This window comes from Numenius arquata, chromosome Z (genome assembly GCF_964106895.1).
Source record: "Numenius arquata chromosome Z, bNumArq3.hap1.1, whole genome shotgun sequence".
Lineage (NCBI taxonomy): Eukaryota > Metazoa > Chordata > Aves > Charadriiformes > Scolopacidae > Numenius > Numenius arquata.
In genome coordinates this window covers 74,444,010-74,471,751 of record NC_133616.1, presented here as the reverse complement: position 1 = coordinate 74,471,751, position 27,742 = coordinate 74,444,010, and the positions used below count along the sequence as shown (strand labels likewise).

The following is a 27,742-nucleotide window of genomic DNA, read 5'->3' as shown; positions in this document are numbered from 1 at the left end:
TTGGCAGCAGAAGACGTGGTTTTCTACTTGTCTGCTCTAAGTATAAACTTCTCTTTCTTTGCTCATGTTGATGCGCTTGCTTATAGGAATGAAAAGGGGGCTGTAAGGGTAAAACAAATGCAAGTTGTTTGTTTGTTTCCATCTTGTATAGAAAATGCTGGTGACAATGTTCTCCCAGTTCCAAGCCCTGAGCTCGGCAACTGGAGAAACATTTTCTTTCAGCATAGGGGGTGTCACTGAAAGAGGTCTTTCTTAGCTTTGTATTTCTCACTTGTGCTTTCCTTCAAGCTTGTAAAAGTTTAGGTTTGGTACCCACCCCATGTAATCAGGGCAAAAGAATGAGTTTTAAGTGTTTTATATTTTTCCTTCCAGAATTTTTTTTTTCTCCTTAACTGGTATATTTTCCCTCTTTGATTTCTTTAGAGTGAGAGCTGTACATCTTGCTTGGGCTGACTTCCCACACCAGGGCTTGCTGGCAGAGAGCTTTGGGTTGCTTAGGCAATGAGGGGACTTCTCAGGTGTTTTCTTGATCCTGCGATATTGCCACAGGATGCAAGCAAAGGCTGTCTTGTGTGACGGCACTTTACCAAGTTACTGCTCTGCTTCGTAAAGTCTAAACTAGCCCCATAAGCAGCCCAGCACCGTTGGGCATCTCTTTGACAGGTGCTCTTTGGCTGTGCTGTTTGTTATGCAGGATGGTGACTGCCAAGGCATGGGTTCTGAAGAAACATTTTGAGGGGTTCCCCAAACCCAGTGACTTTGACCTGAAAAAGATAGAGCTGCCAAACCTAAAGGATGGAGGTAAGTGGAGTGCCACCTGTTTCTGGGTTTTTTTTGGAGGTTATCTGGTTGCAGACAAATGACTGTGCATCTAACTGTTTGTCTGTTTCTCTGACTTGGATTTTCGAAAATTCATTGGCTTAGGAGAGAAGGGTGATTGCTCAAGAACACGTATGTTGATGGGTTTGGTGGGTTTTAAGACACACTACATTCTGATAATACCCTTAGAAACAATGGCTGAGCTCTTCTAACTCCAGCACACAGCAGCTGTGGCATGCCTTTCAGCCTCGCACTGGTACTTCTGTAGCATTCAAACACACAAATTTAATGCCTGTGGGTATTTGAGAAAGTAGAGTGATTTCTTCCTTCCCATTTTAATCCCTACAGCAAGAAAAGGCATAACTTCATACTAGAGTAACACTTTCAAAGGCGATAGCCTTTCTTGTTATGTTACATGGCCCTGATTATTCTTCCTGCTCACTCTGAGTAATGGGAAGATTTTTAAATATGAATAAATTTCTAGCTTGTACTAGCTAGCATAGGCAATAAAAACTATTATAAAGTGGAGATGAACAGCTAAAACTGCTGTGTGAATGAGAATTTGAATTAAAGTTTGTTTAACTGTATATTTCACAAGAACTAGTGTCATTAGAGACAGTAACATGGATTAGGCTACCTAGAAAAGACAGACTAATGCTTTCTGTTTAAGGCAGCGAAGTAGTGTTTGTATTTGACCTGTGCCAAGGTTTCTTACCACCCTCTGCTGGCTGAATCATGGGAAGGCATTTTATATCTGGGTCAAAAGTAAGGTAGTGTTTTGCCTCGGGTTTGGCCTCTTGAGCCTTCTATAGAGAGAGGAGGCAGATAAAGAAAAATGTGGCTGAAAAAAAGCTAGCCTGCTAAAGAGACAATATAGAAACTGTCTTTTGTAACAGCACAGCGATAATCCAGACAAAGTTAATGAATGTAGTAGTTGTTTCTGGTAGTTTTTCCCTAAAGGATGATGGGATATGGCGTTTTTGAGCTGTCAGGAATTCCTATAGCTTTTGTTGAAAGACTGAGTTGTGGAAGCTCTGCTTTGCTGCACTGCTAATGCCCAGGAATTTGCTTTGTCTTTTGTTGCAGAGTTGCTGCTTGAATCAGTGTTTCTCAGTGTTGATCCTTACATGAGGTAGAGCTTTTTTTTTCTTTCAAATTGCTGGCTAAGATATCTCATTTGATCTCCCACTTAAACCTCAAAAGAACATGTACTGGAAGCATCTCCTGTTGCCACAGTCCCAGATACCTTTTTCAGCTTTTTATAAAATGTGTATAAATTACAAGACTCCCAATATGGAGCTGTGTCAGATTGAACCAGACATTAGGATAATGATGCTGCAGCCTTAGACTTTTCTCAGACTCTGCTGTTGTTCCTTGCCATGTCTCTTCCACTGGAATGCAATGGGCTTGATTCAGAAAACGAACGGTTACAGGTTGTTAGTGCGGATGTATTACAGTCTGGGAAAGAACAAAAGCTTGGGGCCCCAGCATTCCAAGATAAAGAAATGGCCTTGTGTATAAGATAGCGGGAGCAGCTGCATGCTAAGGAGGTGCTGAGGAGGAACCTAACTGTCTGGGAAAGGTGTCCATCTGGTCAGGACAGGGGAGGAGATTTTTGATAATGAGTTCTTAGAAATAATTAGAATAGTAACACCTTTAATTATAATAACCTGCCCACCTTAATGAATATGTATGCTTTTCACCATAAATGGACGCTTGCTTCACAAACCGGTGTGCAAGTTTGGTGGAGAAATCCCCCTTGCACCCAGCGCTGCAATAAACGTACCTGCTTTATAACTCTCTGCGAGTTGTAAGGTTTGTTTCCGCGCGTCAGGCTCAAATGCGATTGCAGCCCTGTTGCAGTAGCTGTTTCACTTACCTTAGCAATCTGTACTTACTGTAAGCAGGAATTGCTCATACGCCCATGTTAATAGGTGGTAGTTCAAGTACAGGGGGACTGAGTAGTTTGAAGGCAAGCCCTAGTGTCAGAGGTAGTTCTTTGGAGTCTCAGCCTTCTTGTAGTGGTGGACCATGCTGGGAAGATTAATGCTATTGTGTCCCCAACACTCTAGCCCAGTATTTGGTCAAGATGGGACACTCAAGTAGCTGGCTATGGACAACATCCAGTTATGTCATTACAGTGACAAGCTCTTTATGATCTGTTCAGCATCACTGCTTATGCTCTCTTTCTGGGTCAGACAGTAGCTACTACTTATCGGTGTATTTGGAACATCATTAAATTTGCTTACAGTAAGCCGTATCTCTGCCTGTGTTACAGACCTTACAGTCGAAGGGACATGAAGGAAGGGGACATAATGATAGGCACACAGGTTGCCAGGTAAGATCTTCTGTCCTTGTTCTCTATATACGTGGCAGATCTTGAAGGAATGTATTGACATTAGAGACATCTGCAGCCTGCATTACATATTCTTGATATGTGTGTACATACTTCTGCAACTGTATTCTTATTTATAACTGATTGGAATGTGGTTTTCCTGTAAGAACCTCTTTTGCCTTCTTGGAGAGCATTTAGCCCTCTGATGTCTCTGATGTGATCTACGTGTTATTTCTGTTTTCAAAGGAAGCTTTTACAAGCAGAGGCATGAAGGACCAACCATTGTACTTGTCATAAGTGTCAACGTCATGTTTTAAAATCTGATGTGCTAGTAATTGCATGCTGGAAACCATGCATGCTATCTACTCCACCTCAGAATACCTCAGCATCACCTAAGATACAGGTCTTGATGTAGCCAAAGGGTTATCTAACCTTAAGTCCATCCTTTCCCAAGCTTGTGGTAGTTTAGCTACAACAGATGTTTCCCTTTGTCAGCTTGCTCCTTTCGTTCTGCCTCCAAGTTGCTGCCCAGGAGCACCTGTGGACTTTGACTCTTGTGTTTCTCTGCAGGAACACTGAGGGCTGGGATAAATTAACAACCAAGTCTGCTGAACAGAAGGGCAACTGTTTTCAGTATTTCAAAGCTGCTTACCTACCCCTTCCCAACATAGTTTTGCTGTTGGGCTAAGAGAGTTGAATTTTCATTTGGCGTAGAGGTGCCGCAAGTATGAACTTCTTCCTGTTAGTAGATACTTCTTTCTCTCTGGTTTTGTTACCCCAAGATGTTTCATCTTCAGGATCTTCAACTTTTAAATGAGGTGTAGGTTGTCTGAGAAGGGAACTGCTTGTTACAGGCTGTCACTTCTTCCTTTTCCAGCCTTTAATCCCAGCATCCTCTTTCCTGCCTCCTAAGTCACAGAAGCCTAGTCTGAATTCAGAGCAGACTGGTGCTAGTCAAACACAAGTTGGCATCCATGTGGGAACATTGCATTTGCTGTGGGCAGGGCTGAGTCTAGAATCATCTTGCCCAGTATCCCCCTGGTGCTGAGAGAGAGATTGTAGACGTTTCAGGAAAGACATCAGAAGCCTACAGCATCAGCAGGTGTGGAATAAATGTCCTGATGTGAAATATTTCTTTTCTGCATCACAGGGCAACAGGAGTAAAGGAGGGAAGAGCCAGTAATGATTTGTTTCTGCCAGGGTAATCTTTTCTTTTTTCTTTTTTTTTTTTCTTCTTTTAAACAGGGTTGTAGAAAGCAAGAATCCTGCTTTCACAGTGGGGGCCTTTGTTGTGGGTAGAAGTGGCTGGAGAACTCATTTCATCTCCGATGGGAAAGACCTACAACTCCTTCCTTCTAATTGGCCGGAATCACTCCCCAAATCTCTGGCTCTTGGGACGGTTGGCATGCCAGGGTGAGTTTTGAGATCCAGAGGCAGCTATCCCCTGGATTTTGCTGTGCAGGATGTTTCCACCTATCTGTATGACCTTTTTCCCTTGTCTTGTTCTACCATTGTGTTGTCTGCTCTCTCTGGTAAAAAGCATGTGTTCTTCTGGATGCCCTTACCCTGTAGAGGGCCTGAAGTTTGGCCCATCCTCTAGATCAGAGGAGATTTGCCTTGGAGATTATGGTGCCTCTCCTTGAGGAGTTGTAATAAGGTAGGAAGAGAATCCAGAAGGGGCTGGAAAGAATCCAGTTCCATTTGAATTAACCTCAGTGGAAAGACTCAAACTTCAGTGGCACTTGGGCTTGTCTGCTTTTGCCATTGGGCTCTTCTGCTATCATCACATTTCCAGAATTGCCTCCAAAATGGCAAAAAACAGCTGTCATATCATGCAGCAAAATAGAGGTCCTTTAAATTGCACCGCAGCAGACACAGCTGCTGTGCTTCAGAGTCCACATTCACTACTGTAGTTTCTCAGTCATCTTGTCATATTTCTTCTCTTTTTCTCCATAGTTTGTATGGGAGATCAGGACTTGGTCAGTCCTGTTGACACGGAAGGCTTTCAAAATGATCATAACATTGTGTGTGATGCAGAACTCAGATTTCATTTTGACATCAGGCAAGATGCATGTTTTTCCAGACAGCTGCTAGGCAGAATCAGTTCACCCTTTCAGTTCGGACCAAGTGGGAAGCTCCAAGCTTGAATTTAGAAGCTAAAAGAAAAGTTTGTTGGGATTCTGGGCCAGTTGATCACATTGCTTTAGAAATCTTGCAGAGCCTGATATTATTCAGTATTTTTGTGATCAGCAGAACATGCTTGAGCTAAACTTTATTGGTTCCTACAGATTACTATTCATGCAGCGGCCATAGCTCTGCACTGTAGTCCTTACGGGCAGTGTGCCCATCAGTCAGCAAGGTTTTGCCACCATTTTTCCTTTTTCTGACAGGCTTGATTAGCGATAAGTGTCCTTTAACCTTTGCCTCAATCTGGTAGACACCAGTTGCCTACTGATCTCTGTCTAGCTTGGATTTACCCTGTTTTCTGGCATGTAACTGAGTTGTTGCCTTACTGAGTTATCTTTCTGTTCTGTGTTGTGAAAACTTCTGCCACAGCATCCTGTTTTGCAGTAGTGTATCTGCATGTTTTCTGGAATGGCTGTAAAAAAGCCAAGTTAAGAAGTTTGGGTTAATTTTTGTATTTCATAAAGAATGATGAAAACTGAATCCTGTTAGAGTTGTGACAATATTTTGGTTCAATGTGGTCAAGTCACGTCCCTGTGTATGGCAACTTTTATTCCTCTCTGAGCACTCTCTGTTTCTTCACAGCCTCACTGCGTATTTTGGCCTGCTGGAGGTCTGCAAGATGAAGCCAGGAGAGACGGTGCTGGTTAATGCTGCAGCTGGCGCAGTGGGCTCTGTGGTGGGGCAGCTTGCTAAGATTGGGGTGAGTGGCTTGAACTGCTCATGCTTGCTCCTCAGATGGCTCACCTGAGAGACAGGGCAACAAGGCCATGAATGATCAGGAGGGCAGCATCCCTGAAGGCATGCCTACAGTAAGGTCTTGAGATGCTCCTGAAGATGCAGCAAAGCTAGTTGAATGTTTCCTAGAGTTCAAGAACTCGTACGGTGATGGCAACCTGACTTCAAGGGTGAGCCCTCCACCCAGCACTCTTGAGTGTCAGCCTGTCTTGTGAGGGGATGTTTAGAAATGTTTTTCTCCTTTCCTTGCAGGGTTGCAAAGTGGTTGGCTGTGCTGGCTCAGATGACAAGGTTGCCTATCTGAAAGAAATAGGCTTTGATGAAGCCTTTAATTACAAGACTGTTACATCTTTGGATGAAGCACTGCGTAAAGCCTCTCCTGATGGCTACGACTGTTTCTTTGACAATGTGAGTTCAGAGAGAGGGCCTTGCCCTGAGCAGATGGTTGTTTGCCTTAAACTGTAGTAGGAACTCAATATTGTATACATCTAACTGAAGACTACACCAGGAACTCGATATTGAGTTTTATCTAATTGAGAAATGATGTCCCTAAGAGCTTATTGCTTTCCTGTTCCCTTCTCACATTTATTTCTGCAACTGATTTTGGGCGGTAACAGAAAGAACAAAGACCAAAGGGCAAAGCCAGATTGTTGGTGGTGTTTGTGAATGGAGAGAGAGAAGCTTATCTTCACTCTCTGGAAAGTATGGCACATTTTGGGGATTGAGGGTCACAGTGAACATTTAATTGATTCTGAACAGAGAGAGCTCCAGTCCGTTCCTGGCCTCACCTTGGACCACAGGCAGTTCTCCGCTGTTACTGGAAGGGGAGCAAGTGTGGATGGCCCCATGTTACATGGTCTAGGTGGCTACATCAGTATCTATAAAAAAAGAGTTGCAAGGTCCACTTGTAAAATTGCTGGAGTGGCACGTAGAAGGTTTCTAACCTCTTCCAAGTACAGTTGGAGTTAACGGGGGCTGTGGGCTGTTCTCAGTAGGCTGTTTGAATGTGACCACTTTGTTTTGGTGGCTAAGAGAGTTTAACAGTATGGATGCAGTCAAACCGTATCAGTTCACTTTCAACAGAGAACAAACCCTGTTTTTTTTAATTTTTTAGTATAGCTAACGTACGTATTATACCTGATAGAATACCTGGGACAGGAGTATTAGTTGAGATACTAGCCTAAAACTCCCTGGCTAGTGATCTGCTTTAAAGGGCAGCTATCATCACCACTTCAGCATGTCTTTTCTCTCAGCAGTCTGTCCACTGATCCAGGAATGACGGTGCTGCTGTTCTGTGTGGATTGCAACGCACCCATCTTGCCCTGGCAATCGATGTGAATGCCCCTGTGGCAGGAGCTCCTGTTTGCTTTGCCTCACCCTTACAATTTCATGTCCTGTGCTGCTAAGGTCTTAAATAGCTTCTGTGGTCACATTCATTCCCTTCTTTCTCACTTCCAACTTTTGTGCAGAGCTCTCCGCAGCAGTAAATTTTCTCACAGCTTTTCTGCATTAAGAGCTTCTGAGCACAGCACATCCTTATTTGAGAGAGGAGAATCATTAAGTAAAAACTTGACATCACCATGATGCGAAGAGGCAAAAGTACAGACTGGTGGGGGGGAAAAGCAGAGGTGGTGCTTCTTAGTGCCCATAGACATGCCCCTTAGGAAGAGGGATCTGAGGGCAAGTACTGCTGAACGCCTCCAAACCAAGCTTTGTGAAGCAGATTCGGAATTAAAAACAATTCCCTGCATTCATAACTCATTTCTAGAAGAGTGAGATTGAGTTCTTATAGGTGTTGACTAGGTGTAAGGGTTTCTGCAGCCACTGGATCTTTGGAGTAGTGGAACTCACTTTTCCACCCCTCAATTGAATGTATTGGTGCAACAATGCAAGGTTAGCAGGTTTTGGCAGTCAATGCTAAACAGTGGATTCTCTCTGATGCTGCACATGCTCTGGTTCTTGTAGGTGGGTGGAGAATTTGCCAGTATTGCTATCAACCAGATGAAGAAATATGGAAGGATTGCAGTCTGTGGAGCCATCTCTCAGTACAACGACTCTGTGCCTCAGAAAGGTGTGGGCCAGCTTTCTTGTGTCTAAGTTTATTTCCTGTTTGGTGACAGCAGAGAGAAAGACGTAATGGGAGTCTCTTGAGATTTTATTGGTTGTTTCCGTATGCCATTGGAGTGTATGTATGTGTGTACATTTGGGTAACTCATGGCTGTGACCGCACTCCTTGTGTATACAGGCACTCATCCCCCTTTGTGCACACTCGTATCAGATGGAGAACATCAGCTGATTAGGAATGAAGGAGAGACTACACTACTTAAAACAGGATTCCCCAGGGCTCTAAGCAGATGCAGATCAGTAGAAGGCAGGTGTGGTGGCATGATGCCATTTGCATAGTATGCACTTTTAGATGAGTGAATGGATTTCCCTTGGTTTTTTAGATGAGGCAACTTAGGGTTTATTTTTCCATAAGATTTCAGCTACTAGTGAAATGTGGCTGAGATGAATATTCACTTTCAATAGCACTAAGTTTTCCAAATTTGCCTTCTCGAAGAAATAAGAGGTCTGAATTCTCTCTGACAACTGACTGCCTTTGGACTCCCAGAGCACTTTAAAAATGAGGCAAGCTTTTGAGTGTGGAGACAGTATCACAGATTTTTATGATTGAGGGAACTGGTTTTTAATGTGTATAACTCTTTTTTGAGATTTAGCAAGAGCATGAGAGCTTGGCAGGCTATCAAACAAGCTGTCAAAACAGTATTTCCAGGATTCATCTGAAGCCCATTGGGTGAAGCTCAGGCCATTTTACTTTGAATGAAACTGTTTTCAGAAGTGTTGGGTGTTTAGCCCAACAGGCTTACAGATCAGGCTTTTGTTTTCCTGGGTGGCTGTTTTTCATGAATCTTTGGTCTTTTGTCCTGGAAATTGTTTGGAAAAAATAGCAGTTGCTTCTGGCTGGAACACAGTGATTCAGTGGTCTTTACTGGCTAAAAGCTCTCTTTATGCATTGGGTCTTATTTTAAATAAAACTGATAGTGCAGGTGGTTTGATGGTTTGTTTCTCTTGCAGGGCCTTACATTCAGGTTCCAATGATCTTCAAAGAGCTTCAAATGGAAGGGTTTATCGTTACCCGCTGGAATAACCGCAGGGAGGAAGGTCTGAAGGCACTGCTAAAATGGGTCATGGAGGTAAGGAAAGGAGGCATCCTGGCTTGTATTAGAAATAGCGTGACCAGCAGAAGTAGGGAGGTGATTGTGCCCCTGTACTCAGCACTGGTGAGGCCACACCTCGAGTATTGTGTCCAGTTTTGGGCACCTCAATACAAGAGAGATATCGAGGTGCTGGAGCGAGTGCAGAGGAGGGCAACGAAGCTGGTGAAGGGCCTGGAAAACAAATCATATGAAGAGCGGTTGAAGGAGCTGGGACTGTTTAGTATGAGGAAGAGGAGGCTGAGGGGAGACCTCATCACTCTCTACTTGAAAGGACACTGTAGAGAGGTTGGTGCTGGTCTCTTCGCACAGGTAACTAATGACAGAACAAGAGGGAATGGCTTCAAGCTCCAGCAGGGTAGGTTTAGACTGAACATTAGGAAAGAATTTTTCACAGAAAGAGTGGTCGGGCATTGGAATAGGCTGCCCAGGGAGGTGGTTGAGTCACCATCCCTGGATGTGTTTAAGAGCCGTTTAGATGTGGTGTTGGGGGATATGATATAGGGAAGAACTTTGTAGTGTAGGGTAGGTGGTTGGACTCGATGATCCCAAGGGTCTCTTCCAACCTGGATGATTCTATGATTCTATGAGTTCCCTTTAAGGGGTACTCGCACCATAGCTTTCCTCTTTGCAAGGGGTCTCTTGTCATAGCTATTGAGGTGAGGTCCCAGCCTGATAGTTTTCTTCCACCTGACTTGATTTTTGAGCCTTTTGGGGTCATAGTGAACATGCCTGATCCCTTCTGCTTTGTTGAGACCTGCAATGTGGACTTAGATATATTTCAGAATACATGTAGGCTTTGAAAAGGGTGCTTGCGGAGTAATTCAAAACACTTCTCTGGCAACTAAGAGTTTCATATTTAGAGCAATTCCTCTGTTTCTCATCCAGAAGTTTCCTTTCATTTGCAGTATGAGCAAGGATTACCATTGTAGTGTTGTGCTGAAATTACTGGCATGAATGGATGTGTTTATGGAATTGGGAGCTGAACGTCAAAGGAACTTTAAAGGGAATTTCTTAAATTTTATTTTTCTAAATGAAGGCTGAGTTTAACACTTGGTTCATGGCTGTAAAAGCTTGTGTAGTGTAAACAGTAAAGGTTAAGAGGATCTAGCTTTTACAAACATGAGGATTTGTGATGGCTCAACTTTTGATCATTCAGATTTACAATTCCATACTTCCCTATGGGTAGAGACAGGCCTGGCTTTGGGGAAATAATCCCCTACCGGTCCATTGTTTGAGGACCAAGTAGCACTAAACCTGTTCTGGAGTGTTTTTATAGGAGTGACTTTTGGTCCCTATTATGACTCCAAGTAGAAAGTCTTGCAACAAAAGCAGATCCTCACAACAGCTGACCTAGTTGTGCAAAGTTACCCTGGTGGTGCCAGCTTACATGTTTCAGATTATACACACAAACTGGAGAAAATTTGGTTGCCGTTTGGTTGCCTGAAGATGGTACAAACGAGGCAGCTGACGAATGAAAACTCAGCAATTTCCCTTCTTGCTTTTGACAGGGAAAAGTGAAGTACCACGAACAAGTCACTGAAGGATTTGAGAACATGCCAATGGCTTTCATTGGAATGTTAAAGGGAGAAAATCTTGGAAAAGCCATTGTAAAAGTCTGAAGGTCACATATTCCTGGGAGACTGACACAGCCGAATGTGATTCTGTTAAATGGTTTTGGCTGGTCAAAAGGCATGTTTCAGTCTTTTTGCTGGAGGTGTGGTGGTGATAACTTCTGTTAATAATTGAGCTAATAAGTGTAAGTATATGCCAATTGCTTCGCTGCTGAAGAACTTGAGAATTTCTTCCCAAAGCTACACAAAAAAGCACCTTAAAACTGCTGAACATCATCAGAACTGTAACAGGTAACAGATTTAATAGTACCTTGAACCTTCCTCTGAGTTGGATTGTAGAAAGAAAAAGCTTTGCCAAAAGCTTTGCCAGCTGATGGCAAATCTGATGACTAATGTTTACCCATTGATTTGTCCCAGAACTTGGCAAGAGGGATTTTTTTTTTTTTAACCGATATCAAGAACAGGCTAACAACACCTGGGAGTTCCCAGCTTTCTCACTGGTTGCCTTTTTTTTTTTTTTTTTTTTCCACTTTCATCAGGAAACATAGATCTCAGTTATTCTGAGGTGATGGAAAGAAAAAATAAATCTGTTAATGGATACTTTGCTTGTGTTTATAGTTTTGTTTGTGGAATGCCTTTGTCTTCACTTCCTTGTGGCTAACATAGAGTGGCTAAATAACAGTTATCCCAGCAGATCTCACTGAACTGGTGATATAGATAGGTCTTGTTTCCTTGAGTAATTTGGCCATTGGTGTCCAAGCTTAGAGTCGACCTTGCCATGGCGTTCACCCTGGCTCTCCTGAAAGATAAGATCAATATGCTTGCCCTAGCTGTGTTAAATTGGTGTCCAGGACCCACGTAGTGCTACGTGAAGGAGACACACAGATTAGCAACAATTGTATTAGCAACAAGATGTATTGAAAAAGCCAGAACAAGAAGCTATTACTACAAGATACAGGCAGGTATTGAAGGTGATGGTGATGCATCTTTAACCACTGGGGAAGAATTCTTGGTTAATTTTTAGGTCTCATTATTGATGTGTGAAGAGGGATCCTAAGTGGCCTTAATGTCTGCAGTGCCAGGAATGCTCTATCAACAAGAAGAGATCACTTAAGATGTAGATCAACTGATACTTGCTGAGCAGACTGAACAAAAGACAGGTCCTGAAATACAGGTTGACTGGCCATTGGGGCAATAATGCATCTTGGCACAAGTAGGGGAGAGGTTCTTGTTGCTTTATAGGGTTTTCTAAGGAGAAAGAATTGCCAGTTTGCGTTAACTCCAGTGCTGTGGTTTTCAACCACCTCCTGAGAAAAATCTCTGGATTAATACAGCTGCACAGTGTGGAAAATGGTAAAGCAGAAAATGGAATTTGTTGTCAGTAGGCTGCAGGTCCACTGCATGGTGAGCTTCTCATCAACCAACACCCCCAAGTCCTTCTCCTCAGGGCTGCTCTCCAGCCATTCTCTCTCCAACCTGTATTTGTGCCTGGGATTGCCACGTCCCAGGTGCAGGACCCTGCACTTGGCTTGGTTGAACTTCATGTGATTTGCACGAGCCCATCTCTCAAGCCTGTTCAGGTCCCTCTGGATGGCATCCCTTCCCTCCAGCGTGTCGACTGCGCCACCGAGCTTGGTGTCATCGGCAAACTTGCTGAGGGTGCACTCTATCCCACTGTCCCTCTCTCTGACAAAGATGTTGAGCAGCACTGGTCCCAGTACTGACCCCTGAGGAACTCTACTCGTCACTGGCCGCCAATTGGACATTGAACCATTGACCACAACCCTTTGAGTGTGGCCATTCAGCCAGTTCTTTATCCACAGAGTGGTCTTATCCATCGAACCCATGACTTTCCAATTTTGAGACCAGGATGTTGTGCGGGACAGTGTCAAACGCTTTGCATAAGTCCAGGTAGATGACGTCTGTTGCTCTGCCGTTGTCCACCAAGCCTGGGTGACTCACACCCTGGGTGACCAGGTCTTCTGTTTCCTTCCAGAGAGGGCCCACGTCTTCCCTAGTTTTTTATCACTGACATACATACAGAAGCTTTTCTTGTTGCCCTTGATGTCCCTGGCCAGATTGACTTCTATCAGGGCTTTAGCTTGCCTAACCTGATCCCTGTGTGCTCGGACAGTATCTCTGTATTCCTCTCAGGCCACCTGCCCTTGCTTCCACCCTCTGTAGGCCTCCTTTTTGTGTTTGAGTTTGTCCAGGAGCTCCTGTTCATCCATGTAGGTCTCCTGGTGTTTTTGCCCAACTTCCGCTTCATTGGGATGCATCACTCCTGAGCTTGGAGGAGGTGATCCTTGAGTATTAGCCAGTTTTTTTGGGCCAGTCTTCCCTACAGGGCTTTTTCCCCACAGTACTCTACCAAGCAGATCCCTGAAGTGGCCAAAGTCTGCTCTCCTGAAGCCCAGGGTGCCAATCATAGAATTGTCTAGGTTGGAAGGGACCTTCAAGATCATCTAGTCCAACCATCAACCTAACTCTGACAAAAAAAACACCACTAAACCATGTCAACCCATCTTTTGAACACCTCCAGGGATGGTGCCTCAACCACTTCCCTGGGCAGCCCATTCCAATGTTTGATAACCCTTTCAGTGGAAAAATTCTTCTTAATATCCAACCTGAACCTCCCCCGGCATAACTTGAGGCCATTTCTAGTCCTGTCGCCTGTGACTTGGGAGAAGAGACCAACCCCGGCCTCCCTACAGCCTCCTTTCAGGTAGTTGTAGAGAGTGATAAGGTCCCCCCCTCAGCCTCCTTTTTCTACGCCAATGCCCAGCAGAGAGCAAAGGTGCACAGCGATGCATTGCTGGGAGAGTCCCTTTCTGCCAATACATGACCATGTGTCCTTTGGGGTAGAGCATTGGTGGTACCGTGGTGGTCCAGCCTGTCCCCTGGCACAAGGGCTGTGAGTGGCAGACACTGGCTGCCACCACCGTTCCTCTAACATTGTCACTCTGCAGCTGAGCTTAAAGGCTTCCTGGGAAAGGGTGAGCTCTTGGTGGTCCCAGTGGCTGTCAGAAGGTGTGCAAGGAATTGCCCGGGGCTAGGTCCTCCTTGGCACTGTAGCAGTCCTCCACTGAAAGAGGTTTCCGCTCTGCCCGGGGTGCGGTGCCCACTCCTCAATGGCCCTGCAGCTGGGGCTGTGCTGATTGTCATCACTGGTCCATTTGTGTTCCTTTTCTCCAGTCCATGTGGCCACATCTGTGCCGCTACCTAAGTTCCACTTCACAAGTAGGCTTGACAGTGGGATTTCTGGGGCCATTTAGGACCCCAATTCATTGAGGATATAATATACAAGAGCAAGAGGAAGAATTTATTTAATACTCTTAAATGTAAACAGCTGCAGGCTTCATCATCTGTTGGGTAAATAGCTCTTCATTTATACATAGCATTATTTCTAGAGTAGTGGTTTAACTGCTTAATGCTTGCTGATGTAGAATAAAACAGTCTATCCATTAGAGGTGTTCCAGTCTAATAAATATTGCAACTTTTGTGTCCTATTCCTAACCAAATTCAAGGTGGTGCTGATGGCAATAACTTGCCTGAGTTCAGGACACAGTAGGGACCAGCCTTGAGGAGCTCAGCATGGCCCCTTGGCTGGTGAAACTGAGGAGCTATTCCTGCTGAGCTTCTCTCATGGTCCTCCAGGGTGGGTGCCCACAGGAGGGGTCAGGACAACACGGCCCAGCCACAGCATCCCTTCTCAAGTGAGCCCCGTTCCCCAGATGAATCAAATCCAACCCAAAACCCCCAGCACCTCTGATGGAGCCTGTATTGAGGTGAGCAAGGCATGTGAATGAGCACACCATGTCTGACAGGCATATGGTGCCACCTGGATAGTTGAAAACTACTGCCCATGCTTTCTCCTACCACCCATTTCCTAGAGATACCACCATCATCCAGGCACTGTCAGAGAGGGAAAAGCACAAGGCATTCCCGCAGCCAGTGTGAGTATAAATGTATGTATAAACACAGACAGTCACTGCCACCTTGTGGAGATTTGCAACTGTCACAGATTTGTCTTCACCAGCTGCAGGTAGAGATAAGGCTTCACACAGCTCCCACCCATTCTTCAGCTTCTCTGTCTACCACCCTGGACCATCTCAGCTTTCCCTCTCCAGAGGGGGAAAAAATGCATTTCATGTGGATGTGCTTCCCTGACACGTCCACAAGACTTTCTGAAGTTCCTCAAACTCTTGCAGTTGATCCTTATCCAATCTGGAGGCATCTGGCTGGGTATGCTGCTCACCTGCACAAAACCCCCATGGAAAATAAGGATGCAGCAGTGTGGTTCAACCTCTGCTCAGCTAAACTGAGCAGAGTGCCCACTGCCCACAAGCAGATGTTTCCAAAGGAAGCTGCATCCCACAGACAGCCCACAGAGGAACTGGCTCCTGGCAGGACTTCTGGCTTGTGGAGAGGAACCCAGGCTGAAGCAGGTTTTCTGGTGGGATCTATAGCCTATGAGGGACTCACACTGGAGCATTCCATTCCTGAAGGACTGTATCCCATGGAGCCCATGCTGGAGCAGGGGGAAGAGCATGAGGAGGAAGGAGCAGCAGAGACAACATGTTATGAAATGACTGCAACCCCATCACCCTGCACCACTCAGGGGTGGGAAGGTGGAAGAGGCAGGAGTGAAATTGAGCCTGGAAAGAAGGGAGAGGTAGGGGAAGGTGTTTATAGATTTGTTCTGATTATCCTCCTCTACTTAATTGTAATAAATTTATTTCCCCAAGTTGAGTCCCTTTTGCATGTGACTGCGATTGCTGACTGATGTCTCACTGTTCTTAACTCCAGCCACAGAGCTTTTCTGTCATTTCCCTCCATCCTGCTGAGGAACAGAGTGATCAGAAGGGCTTGGTAAGCACCTGGCAGCCAGTCAACGGCAACCCGGCCATCAGTCTCTCCCACCCCTCACCAAGGGCCAGGGACCACCACTGCAAGACTTCGGATTTCACCAGCGTGTTCCTCCAGCCATGGTGGTTGCAAGTTGAGCACATCACAGAGGAGCTGCTATGGTCAAGCAACAGAAGTTGGTTTTTGTCCTTTCTAGATGCAGCTAGTTTTGGTGTATGAACAGTTAGAATTTAAACATTAGAATAATTACAAATACTCTCATTGGAAATCCTTTGGCATGGAATCCAAGGCTAACTTCATTCAGATCAACGAAAGCATGAAAAGCAGATGGTTAACTGGAGCTGAAGTTAGGCTGACTACTACAGGAGATGTGGGAGAGATCTGCAGGTGGTTAAGAAAATCCTTCCCCAAGTGCATGCCAGCAGTTTCAAAACACATGGATGGAGTTAAGGAGTGTCACCATGTTACCGCAATCCAATCGAGCACAGCCCCCTTGCCCACTGACTGTCACCCCTTGGCCCTCCCTTTCATGCTAAGTTAGTCCTCTCTCATTAAGCCTAATCCTTCCAGCCACATGTTGCAGTTGCTGTGCTCATGGAAGTACTTCTCCTCCTGTTGGCCAGCCCACTGTACGAAAGCGAGACACAAACATCTTGCTCTACTGGTCTGACAGCAGCTAGGACACACATCCCAGCCATTTCATAGCCAAATGGAACAGACTGCAGTCGTTACCTCAGGGGAGGAGAACTTCTCCCCGGAGCCCTCACTCCAAGAAGAAACCTTTATTTGTTGTTTCTTCTCTGCCATGTACATCAAGTTTCTTCCAAACAAATATTCGAGTCAGGTGGCCACCTACCACTTCCCTTTAAAAGCATCTTTTCAGGATCAAAGCGGTCAGCTCTGTTTGTGCAAACAGCAGATCAGAGTGCAATCAAGGAGTGACCCCGCAGCACTGCTGTCTGGCATATGGGAATTCTGGTCCCACTCCTCCTCAAGAAAAAGCAGCAAACACACCCACCCACAGAGCTCTCCAGTGTGGTACTTAATGCCCATGTGGCAAGTCATGCAGCCCAGGTTTTAGCACAGCTGCTTGTACTCATCCCATTTAGGGCAAAACCTTTATTTGCTCCATCTAGGCTTTGTCAAAGGCTGAAACCCCATGTTCTTGCCTGTTGGAAAACTTGGCCCAGTTTCCATGCTGAACTGGGGTCTCTCCTCCCAGCAGGGGCACCGTCACTGTGGGAACTGAGACATCATCTAGGTCTAACCATTAGCCATAGCCTTCCATCACCCATAATGGCAAGGATCAACTTCAAACACTCAAAATTCTGGCATTTGAAGAGAATAAGCTTGCTAGTTCCTTTAAAGGGAAAGTTCAGTAACACGCAGATCCTCACTGCATAATCCTCAAAGAGCCAGGCCTTTAAGAACACCTCCTTCCAAATGAGGCTGTCCAGGTTATTTGTCACACTATGCCTACAGGCCACCATCCGTTTCAGCACAAGAGTTATTCCAGCCTTTCTGATCTTTCCCAATGCTATCTTGAATTTAGAGTCACTTCATCACCTGGGTCTTCCCCAGCTATTGCAGAGTGGCATCATATCATGGGAGTAAGCACAGTATCAAGTCCAATTCCACCCAAGCAGCATTTCCCCTTAACTGTACCCTTCCCTGCTGTAACAACCTGGTCTGGCCTCACCCCTCAGCAGAAATACTATGTTGCACAACATCTTAGTAGCTTCCTTACTAAGTTAAAGATGCTGCTGAACTTCCCCAGGACTTTTAAAGCCTTCCTTGCTCCCAGCTAGTGCCCAGAGGGAATAAGCAAGCCACCCAGGAACTGCTTTCAAAAGCAATGTTTGTTTGCAGATGGTGTGACATGAATAGTGCGCTCTCGCTCCAGCACCATTTTATTCTCACCCCAGCACCATTTTATTCTCACCCCACAAGTCTGTCCGTGTCCAGTTGGGGTAGGTGTTTCCCACTTACCGGTGTGACAGACTTCCAACGCACAGCTGCGCTCTTCAGTCAAACATCCAGAGCTGCACAGAGAACATTCTGCATCTCCTTCCCCTTGCACAATCACAACCCAGAGCTTACATCCAAGAAGATGCTTGATGGCTCATCCTCAACTAAAGGGTGTGGTCACTCTGTGGACCAGAAAAATCTTGTTTCAAACAGGGAACATATGCAGCAAGGCCCCCAGTGCTCCACAGCCAGGAAATTCATGCATGCTTGCAAGATGAGTGTAAGGCTGAGTCACGCACAAGCTCCCTACCGCAAAGACCAGAGGCTCACTCATTCCACATTGCCTGCATATATAGCAGGAAGTCCTGCTTTTTCATCAGCAATACTCAGCCCCAACCACAGCACCGGGCATCACTCCTAGCTACAGCCCTGCCGCCTTACTTACTGAATTCTTACCCAGGAAACCACCCAAGCCAGCGAGAAAGACGGTTTGATATGGTGGCAAAAGACAGGAGTTCTCCTTGGTCGCTCTGGGAAGAGCAGCTGAACGCTGTACAGAGGCTGGCAGGTCAGCATTAACGTGGACAACCCAATGCAGGTTTGGAGGAATGCAGAGTCCAGTATGTTCTAAGAACACAATAGCGCAGTCAGTGAAAAGAAGAATGCTTAAATCTAAATTATCCCAGGTTTAAGGCACTACAAGTTTTACCTCTTCAGTCATTTGCTCCAGACCACTGCCTAGGAACAAAGCAGACTAACTCAGAGACTGAACGTACTTTGCTGCTAATAGAACCAGAAGGTACACCAATGGTGAGGAAAACAGCAGCAGATCCAAGCCCCACCTTACCTTTCCACAGCAAGACTGGTATTATGTTCTGATAAACCAAAGTCTTAGCTTCAAAGACTAAATTAAGGCTTGACAGTTTTTAGAAGAATCTTTAGCTAAAAAAAGAAAGAACAAAAAAAAAAAAAAGAGAACCTACCCCACCCAGTCACCACACTCTTCTCTACCACTCCTAAACTCCCTTTTCTGTATCTGCAAGTCAGATTGTCACTACTCAGATTATGGCCTGGTGACTATCACACCAGTGAGGTGGCAGCAGACTTCCAAATCAACTGTGCTATCTATCCCATGCAACACAATTTTCCACCCCCAGTAACAGACCAGGGTGCATTTGTCAAGAGTCTTTGTATCCCGACACAGTACTCCTCTAACACAGCAAAAACTGACACCTTGGTGACATTACAAAATTCCTCACATTTTCGTTCAATCACAAGGCAATATCCAAAAGTGAAGAATTTGCACTTTATTGTACTCTTTTACATAGGTTAAGTAATGGAAATATCCCCTTGGTCTAGCTAGCTTGTTCAGCTTTATTTTGAAGTAGAAAAGTGACAGGCTATAACTTAGCCGAAGCAGTCATGCTTCAATGTCTTCATGGCTGGATATTAGACTAGACTTTTAATGGTCTCCTCCAGTTTCTCTTTATTGGCCCCAGAGAACTCCTGCACCTGTAAAGAGAGATTGATTTTTAGAACCACTGCTTCGTAACATTAGCTGCATAGCATCAAGACACATATACATCTATTCAACTCTGCTACAACTGAAATTTGTTCATCCCCAAAACAGGGGGTATTTTGCAGATGTTCATCTACTCAACTCCCACTCATCTCAATCAAAAGCAGAAGTCTATCAAGAATCACTTCCAGACTACCATTGCTGGAGCCTTCTACAAGGGAAAAGACAACTGATCCTGAACCAATGCTGAGTCAGACTCCAGTGCAGGCTTGAAGAGACTCTGTGGAGGTCACCACACAGCAGAGGTAGCACAAGCTACCTTGGGCTGCTCACCAATCAAATTCTGGAAGGACTGCTCCAGATGACCTGCCCCTTAGCCTGGCTTCTCCTGTTAGAATTGTCCTTGTTGCAACTTACACAACAGAAAGACAAAGGCAACACTCATGTCTCAAAACCAATGGTGCTCTCTCTTCCAGTACCTACAGGGGTGCAAAATACAGCACAGACTATGCTACAGGCCATGAAATTGCTTGCTCAATACTGAAGTGTCCAGAAAACTGCAAAGGTCATCCAAAAAGCCACACAACAGGATTCAGCATAACTCGTTCACACACTGTCACATCAGAATCACAATTCTTCCAATTACATTATGAAGCTGTGGAAGTTTACCCTGAGAACACCATAGAAAGTTCATTATTAATCATGTTTTGGCCCCATACTGAATAGAACTCAAGGTCACCCAGCATCTGACACTCACTTTAAGTCACAATTCCATTGCCTTCAGACATGAAGCTTCTACCCAGGTATTGCTTTACTTCAGAAAAGCCTACCTTCAGCTTGCTTGACAAACTAAAAAGCCTGAGATAACACATTTAGCTCAACATGTTCAGGCAGGTAGCCATTCACAACCACCCTGCACAGGCAGCCCACTATGCTATCAGAGCATGGTCTGCATCTCACATCATCTGCTTCTTGGCAGAGCGGGCACAAGATCCTCTGACAGGGACAGGACCTGCACTGCACAGGTTACACAGCCTCTACGTAAAAGCAAGCAGTTGTTTCAGCTGTGTGTACATTCAACCACTTTAGAGACTTCTGTTTGGGTGGTATTCCATATCAAATATAGTCATGTCTCTGCTAGAACATGAGCTGCACCCAGAGAACAAATATTAACCAAGATCGGAGGAAAGCAGGGTGCTAGGCAGACAGAAGTCTCAACCCAGACATCTAACCCCACTAATCTCTCCTGAAGATCTGCCTGTGTCACACTCAGTTCTCTACCTGTGAACAACAGGGTTTGCTTCACCAGTTAGCTGGTGGTCCACATTACATTTGCTGCAGCACTAAGATGAATTTGCTTGCTCTCATGAGCCTTAATGTCTTAATGCCAGTGGTGCCCCAGATATATTTCCAAGAGAAAGGAGACTATGTAGTCTAACATTCCCCATCTTCCTTCAAGTGTTTAGCTTGTGGGCTACAGTTCCTAGAGAGCAGAGCCTACCTTCTTTCCGTTCTTGTAGAATTGGAACGTTGGCATGCACTTCACATCACAGTGTGTAGCCACATCCTGGAAGGGACAGAAAACAGTCTTCAGCTGTGCATGCCTGAAGGACATTACATTTAGAACCCAATAGCTGTCTTGTTTAGGTGACACAGCAAAGCCATTACTGCTCAAAATGAAGCAAAAGCACTTCTGGCAGTCCATTGCTAGCAAAAAACAGTGCAGTCTTAACATACCCCTGAAGGAGGCCTGAAAGATCCTCCCTTCAGTGTTTAATTCATGCAATAGCAAAACCCCATTTACTATACCTGTACTGTGTTTGGAAATAAACAGACCTCTGTATCAAAACAGAGGACTATTTGCAAGGCTCAGGAGACCTACAGCAACTCTTGTGCTTCAACCTGACATTGTTCAAGTACCTATTCCACACTGATGGAACTGCTTAACAGTAGACATTTTATTGCACTTAATTCAAGGCACAAAAGAGGACATAGTGCCAAAAGCAGTGGAGACCAGACAGATCACCAGACAGTTGTGAGCTATTAGTTTTATGGAAGATTGCATCAAAGCAGCTTAAGGCCTTAGACTAACACTCCCTCCTGAAGTAGAAGAAGTTCAAAGTTATCTAACACATGCCATAGGGCTTCAAGTCTGCAGATAACCAAGGCAGTTGGTTCTGTTCAAGTATCCTCTAAAAATTCATCCTCCCCAGTATAAGTGCTAAACCCTTATCTCTACTTTTCCAAGTCTTTGAAGTAATCTCTCATTTTGTTTCAGTATCTGCAAGGACATAAAAAAAAAGAAAGTTCTTCATTGTCACTTGTATAGAATTCATTAGCTGCTTTCTCTTAGCATTACCCTGGACATACCTGGGCATCATCCACATCAATCTCGATGAACACCACATCACCATACTTCTCACACAAACTCTAGAATGAAATAAGAAACCATTAAGTTAGTGTTGCAGAAAAGCTTTCTTTTAAAAGACAGAGTCATAGAAATTGTAAGACAGATGCTGCTCATCCCCCAGTGAAATTAGCCTTGTTACCTTAAAGCAGCTATGTTACTGACCAGAACAAAATTTTTATTTTCTGCTCCAATACCTGGAAGAGTGTATTGAAGCTTGTTCAAACATACTCCCCACAGAGAAGACTCAAATATCCCAAGACGCAGGCTGTAAGAGAAGGCCTTTCATCTATCTCATACTTTACCAGAAGATGACATTGCCACCTAGACACAGCTGGAGTGATTACAATAACTGTGTACAGAAGGATAAGCATTGTTTCCACTCCATATCCCACCTCTTTAGGGACCTAAAGTTGCATTACCTCTAGACCTGAGACGCATTAGGACAGCGTGAGCTAAACATCATTTGGGATCCCAGCTATATCAAAGGTCAGTATATTTAACTCAATAGTCTCAAAGCAGATACTTCTGTGACTTCTCCCTTTTCCAGAAAATGCTGGCAGTCACATGTGGCAAGGGAAGTTTCCTCCATGTCATTGTCAAGCAGCACAAAAACATTTGTATATACTTTAATATAGTTGCCAATAAAAACAGAAAGGCTACTTACATGGAAAAAGGGCTTGATCATTTTGCATGGTCCACACCATGTGGCAGAGAAATCAACTACTATAAGCTTCTCACCAGCAGATTTCAGCTCTGCCTCGAATTCAGACTGTAAAAAAAAAAGAATTGCACACATTAATGATTTCCTCCCCTCCTTTCCCAAACGATTTAGACTAATCCCAGAGCTACCTTGCTCTCAGCCTTAACACACTAACCATTTGGTAGCTCTTTAAGCACTTCACTTAACTGGGGTATTTGTACCATCATGAAGTGCTTCACTGTGAATTGCTTTCATCAGTGTTAGCATCAGCCAGTGTCTTACAACTCTTCACTTAGAGAAACCCACAATGCTTAGTCACCCCAACTCACTGAAGTGTGGAAACATAAGCTAGCCTATGATCCTCAACTCTGGCAGCTCTCTCTAGCGTTAACCCCTGAATGTGATCCTTATGGGTTTTAATAATCCATTCTCTCATTTCTGCCTTGGCAGGAAGACTTCCATTTTCTTCTGGGACAGACTTTCCTCCGCAGAATTTGAAAAGGACACAAACTTTTGTACACTCCTCCAGTCTGATGCCTTTTCCAGTCAATGGCTAACATCAAAATGTTGTTGTGTGGTTTATTCTACTGCATGTTTTATAAAGCAAGCTCACAGGATAGTTATTTTACTTATTTTGCCAAGTGAATCGACATATAACATCACTAGGCAAAGCAATGCTACACATACAGACTACACAAGTAACACCCAATACTGATTTAGAGCTTCAAGTCCATTTGATGCACTTAATCACACCAATCATTTTTAGACAATGTTCTTTGGAATTTAGAGATCCTTACACACCATTGACCATGTTTTCTGATCAAAAAGTGATGTTTTAGAAGAACTGAAATATATTAAAAGCACCAAATATTTGCATGCTAGCAAGAGGCAAACAGGTATCTCGGGCAGAAGCAGAAAATGCTAATGAGCTAGCTCCTGACAGTTTATTTTCCCAAGCAAGTACAAGCCACTTCAACATTCCTCAACTTCACTCTCATGGCAATACAAGCTTCAGGAGCGCTGTTAATATAGACTTCATTTCAGATTATGCACATGAAAGATAGCTGCTTTATTCTCCCCGATTTAATAGACCAGAGCATTAGAGTTCTGCCAGTGACAGCCACCTGAAAGCAGTATGGTGACTGCCACATATACACAGTGGACAGTTCTGCAGTGCAGGAGTTAACTAATGCCAGCTTCTGTAACCAGCCACAGTAAGTTGAGACTTGATTCTAGTAAGCTATTCCACCCATCAAAGAAAGCCATGCAGGTGAAGAGCCAAGAGCACACGTAGTCAAACTGGTCACAGGTATATTTAAAAAGCAGAGGGTCCTGCACCAGCATTTTTATGTATAAACCTATGTGAAGGTCTTCATAAGTTCCTGTAACTTCAAATACACCCAGCATTACAACTCCCTGTTGATAAGACGTTTTCCCTCCCAATGTAGCTACCTTCAGCAGTGCAGCCGCCACACATTGAGTTCTTCCATCCTTGCATCTTGGATATTCTGAATCTACTCTGCTGTAATATCAGTAGCTAACACTCCACACCACCTACTCTCAGTCTGAAAGAGTTGGGAACAGTAAGTTTTTCTGTTTCTCCGCATTCCCCCACTCCTCTACTGACATAGTACGCATTCCTGCACCCCAACCCCAAAACCCCAACCCCATTCTCACCAACAAAGTTCAATTTCCCCATACACAGCAATCCATGCTAGCTGCTCCCTGCAACTACTTATACCACAGGTTTCTCAGTCCAGCCTCACTCCTCCTCACCTTCAAATCCTACAGCTTGCCTTTTGGTATAGCTTCTCACATCCCTGCACTGTAACATCACCAGCTCTTTACCTGCTCTTCCTGCACCTGCCAGTTCAGCCTTCTTCTTACCCTTAGATCTTCTGTCCAGCTGCATAATTACTGTATTCTGCAAAAGGAGGTCCAGCCCTGGGATGTGCTCATCATATGGCCACACACCTCAGGTTTGCTATTGCAGAGACAAGGAGAAAGTAGGAGGGCATGATACCTACAGCTGGTCTTACACCATTGCAGACCTGGTCCTGACTACAATCAGGTGTTGCCTTGAACTCATCTCTAGTATCAGCTAGAATTGCTGTGGGAGAGTGAAAAGAGATGCAGGGTCCAAAGGTGCTTACTCTTCCAAGTTAAGAAATACTGAACTAGGGAGAAGTCCTCAAAGTTTTCCCAGAGAGCTTAATTTCCCTGGAGGAAGACAGTAGCGGGGGCAAAACAAGCTACTCAACCTTTTCAGTTTACTTCCACAGTTGCCTTTCATGTTAACTCTGAAATGACAAAATTTCATATAAAAAAAACCCAGATCATCTTTGCTAACAGAAGAGAAACTTCCCACCACTAGACTATTTAGTCACACTATTAGACAATCTTACAACTTTGTTAACCAATATTTTCTTCAGGTAGCAACTTACTGGGGGAAACCTCTGATAGACGGTTGTTGGCTTGAGCATATTTTTTTTTTTTTGAACACTTAACTACAGCCTCCCTGAGCACAGGCAAGACCTCATTTAGCCTGTATTACCTTCCAGCAGAAAAGCACATGCTGCATTCAACATTGGTCCAGGCCTCTGTTTCCACAGGCCAGGTAAGAGAAACAGCTCTAGCAATGAAAGCCTCTACTGCAGCAGGGATTCCCAGCACCAGGTAATACCTCAAAATGGAGGCTACTGACCACAGACAGTGCTGAAAGGAGTCTACTGCTCTCAGCAACAGATAAATAGCTTTAATCAAATCTGCCAGATGGCTTGGACCTTTAGCTGTAAACATGAGTTCTAACACATATCAACTCATCCTTGAACCTGGATTAACCCAGCCATCATCTAACTGCCAATGGTTACTACATAATTTAGTGGTTTGTTTGTTTTGGGGTTTTTTTTGCCTTTTTTTTTTTAAAGTAAAGAAGGTAGCATAAGCGACTGAAGGTTCAACTCCCTGAACTACTTAGTAAACACCACTTCTAAAACTATCATCTGCATCTGAAGCCACAAATTTTCAATATTTGTTTTGATTCAAACAATAGAGGGGCATCTAGTGTGAAGAGGACAGCTTTGGCAACACCAGCTTTTTAACAGTTTATATACCCCATTAACTTCTGCTACAAAAGTCCCATAGTCAAGCCCTGTTAGTTACGTGACTCAGCCATCTCAAGACCACATAATTAAATTAACTGAAGTACTGCTCCTTCTGTCCACTAGCAGGGACTTGAGACAGACAAGTGAAGCACCCCAAAAGTAGCCATTATTCAGGAGCTGGTCAGTTTATAAAGAGGTGTGTTAGGAAAGGGGCCACATCTAGCTAGCTCTCATGCTGACATTGTTTTACAGATGTCATTCACAGAAGCTTTTGAAGGTGCTGAAAGAAGAGGTTTTCCTCTTTGTATCAGAGAAGAATAGAAATCTGCTTTACTGAAAAACAGAACTAATCCAGAAATCCTAGTTACACTGTACTTGAATACTCTGGGTGTTAAAATCTTGTTGTCAGCATGACTGTTGAGTCCACCATGGATGAGCAACAAAACCGTGCTTTAACTATAGCAGACTATTAATCAATGCTCATAGCTGGGAGGATAGTCCACTTTAAGTTAGAGCAGGCTCCTCCTCCTGCAAAGCCAGGTTTATTGACTCTCTATTGTTAAGCTGTTCCAGCCTATACCAAAAACCTCAAATCTTACTCAAAAAGTTCACCCCCTCTGTCCCTCCATAAACAGAGAAGGGGGAAGGGGGAGAGATGCAAATTAGAATAAGAATTTCAGGTTGAACTCACACACCACTCCATCTTCAGGACCTGAATGACATGGCATTTCATTCCTCTTAACTTTGAGGAGCTTTCTGCATTCACAGATCTTTAAGCTGTGGTCACAAGAATTAGTATGTTCATGTGTCAGACATTAACACCTCAGAGGTCCAACATGGGAAGTCTGCCATGCTTTTCACTTATACAGTGAGATGACTACTGCAGAGCATTGCCTAGAAGACAAACTTGGATGCCATACAGCATCACTGGCAGGCCACTTACAATCAGATCAAACTGACACTTCAACGAATTTTCACATTCGGAATTCAAGACTAGCCCCACAGGCCTTTCCCTGAAATCAAGAGCTCACTAAGTTTGCATTTTTGGATATTTGGGGTCATAAGGTACAGCTAACAAATATCCTATTGTTGACCATCAACCAGGTCACCTGCTGTGCACAAGACCACATACTATTTCATCACCAGCAGATTAGTCTCCATGTGTTGGTCTAGGCTTTATTACTATTCTGTACTGCAAAGCCACAGACACCTTTGTATTCACAGAACCATCTAAACAATGAGGTGCTGCATTAGTGCACTGAACAAGTCAGACAGCACCGTAACAAGGGAAATACTTCTTACACCAGCAACTCCTGCTATTTAAGTACAGGAATGAACTCTAATAATTCTTTTCAAGTCAGGAAAACTGGATTAATGTTTTCCATGAACTCCTATTCAGAATCACACCAGAACTAAGAAAGCCACCTGGTCCCCTACATACCAGCAGCAGGTAAGGCAAGCCAGGACTCCTAGATTAGAGTATGGTAGTACCCTGTTATCAGCTTAATAAATGAAACATGACATTTCCTTAATATTTTAAAGGGAGATGAGCATCAAGCTGCCATAATATGAAATTACATCACCTCCCTTCTCATTCTGACTGTCTGAAACCTTCAGACGTACAGTTATTTGTTCCCTCCCTTGGGTCGGAGCGAGTCCTCCCTTCGGATCCCCCCTTCCCCTGCTGCAGCGCTGAAGCAGGCTCCTCCTGCTCGGGCAGCCCAGAGGCCCCGGCGCACAGGGGCTCTCACTCGCCAGCTGCCGCGAGCCAAGGCCTCACCGGGCTCCACGGCAGCCCGAGGAGGGGCGCTTGCTCGCCTGAGCTGCGGCCGCCCCAGCAGGCCCGCTCCCTCCCCTCCCGCCAGCGAGGCGATGCTCAGCTCGCCGCATCCCCCTCCGCTCTCAAGGGGAAAGTGGAGAGCGGAGGAGGGGACACGCTACTCGCCGCCGGAGAAGGCCGGAGCCGCCTGGGCGGCCAGACTGCGGTAAGGCCGCCTCACGGACTCACCAGGTTGCCCACGCTCTTCACCATGGCGGCGGCTCGACGTCGGGGAGGAAGATCGGCGGGGAGATGGCTCGCGGTCGGCGGCTAAAAGACAAGAAGGCGGCCGAGGGCCTCGTCCCTGCGTTCCGCTCTGCTCAGCTCCGCTGCGTTCCACCCCCTCCAGCCGCCTCAGCGCTCTCTCACCGCCACCCCGGCGCCTGCACTATATAGCCGGCGCCGCGCCGCGCGCACTGCGCATGCGCAGCGGCCGTCACTCTCCCTCTCAGCTCCCCCTTTCCCCCCCACCCCCCTCCGTCCCCGCC

The 27,742-nt window shown here is 44.9% G+C and overlaps 2 protein-coding genes across 2 annotated transcripts; one reads left to right on the top strand and one right to left on the bottom strand.

Annotated features, from left to right (window-relative positions):
* The first annotated feature begins 669 nt into the window (after positions 1 to 669).
* Positions 670 to 11,464, top strand: PTGR1 (prostaglandin reductase 1). Its single transcript, XM_074166427.1, has 9 exons — positions 670 to 801; positions 1,906 to 1,951; positions 3,098 to 3,157; positions 4,400 to 4,567; positions 5,924 to 6,041; positions 6,329 to 6,484; positions 8,042 to 8,147; positions 9,152 to 9,270; positions 10,803 to 11,464. The coding sequence occupies exons 1-9, from the start codon at positions 696 to 698 to the stop codon at positions 10,911 to 10,913; spliced, it is 990 nt and encodes a 329-aa protein (XP_074022528.1). The 5' UTR covers positions 670 to 695; the 3' UTR covers positions 10,914 to 11,464.
* Positions 11,465 to 18,988: 7,524 nt separating this feature from the next.
* On the bottom strand, positions 18,989 to 27,674 carry LOC141477318 (thioredoxin). The gene is made up of 5 exons (XM_074166433.1): positions 27,444 to 27,674; positions 22,296 to 22,400; positions 21,592 to 21,651; positions 20,723 to 20,788; positions 18,989 to 19,214 (listed from the first exon to the last, which is right to left on the bottom strand). The coding sequence occupies exons 1-5, from the start codon at positions 27,465 to 27,467 to the stop codon at positions 19,152 to 19,154; spliced, it is 318 nt and encodes a 105-aa protein (XP_074022534.1). The 5' UTR covers positions 27,468 to 27,674; the 3' UTR covers positions 18,989 to 19,151.
* Positions 27,675 to 27,742: the final 68 nt, after the last annotated feature.

Coding starts and splice junctions, on each gene's coding strand:
- PTGR1 (XM_074166427.1), top strand. CDS start 696: ATGGTGACTGCCAAGGCATGGGTTCTGAAGAAACATTTTGAGGGGTTC. Junction 1,952..3,097: donor AGTGTTGATCCTTACATGAG/GTAGAGCTTTTT, acceptor CCTGTGTTACAG/ACCTTACAGTCGAAGGGACA. Junction 8,148..9,151: donor CGACTCTGTGCCTCAGAAAG/GTGTGGGCCAGC, acceptor TTTCTCTTGCAG/GGCCTTACATTCAGGTTCCA.
- LOC141477318 (XM_074166433.1), bottom strand. CDS start 27,467: ATGGTGAAGAGCGTGGGCAACCTG. Junction 22,401..27,443: donor TGAAGAGCGTGGGCAACCTG/GTGAGTCCGTGA, acceptor TTTTTTTTACAG/TCTGAATTCGAGGCAGAGCT. Junction 21,652..22,295: donor TGATCAAGCCCTTTTTCCAT/GTAAGTAGCCTT, acceptor ATTTCATTCTAG/AGTTTGTGTGAGAAGTATGG.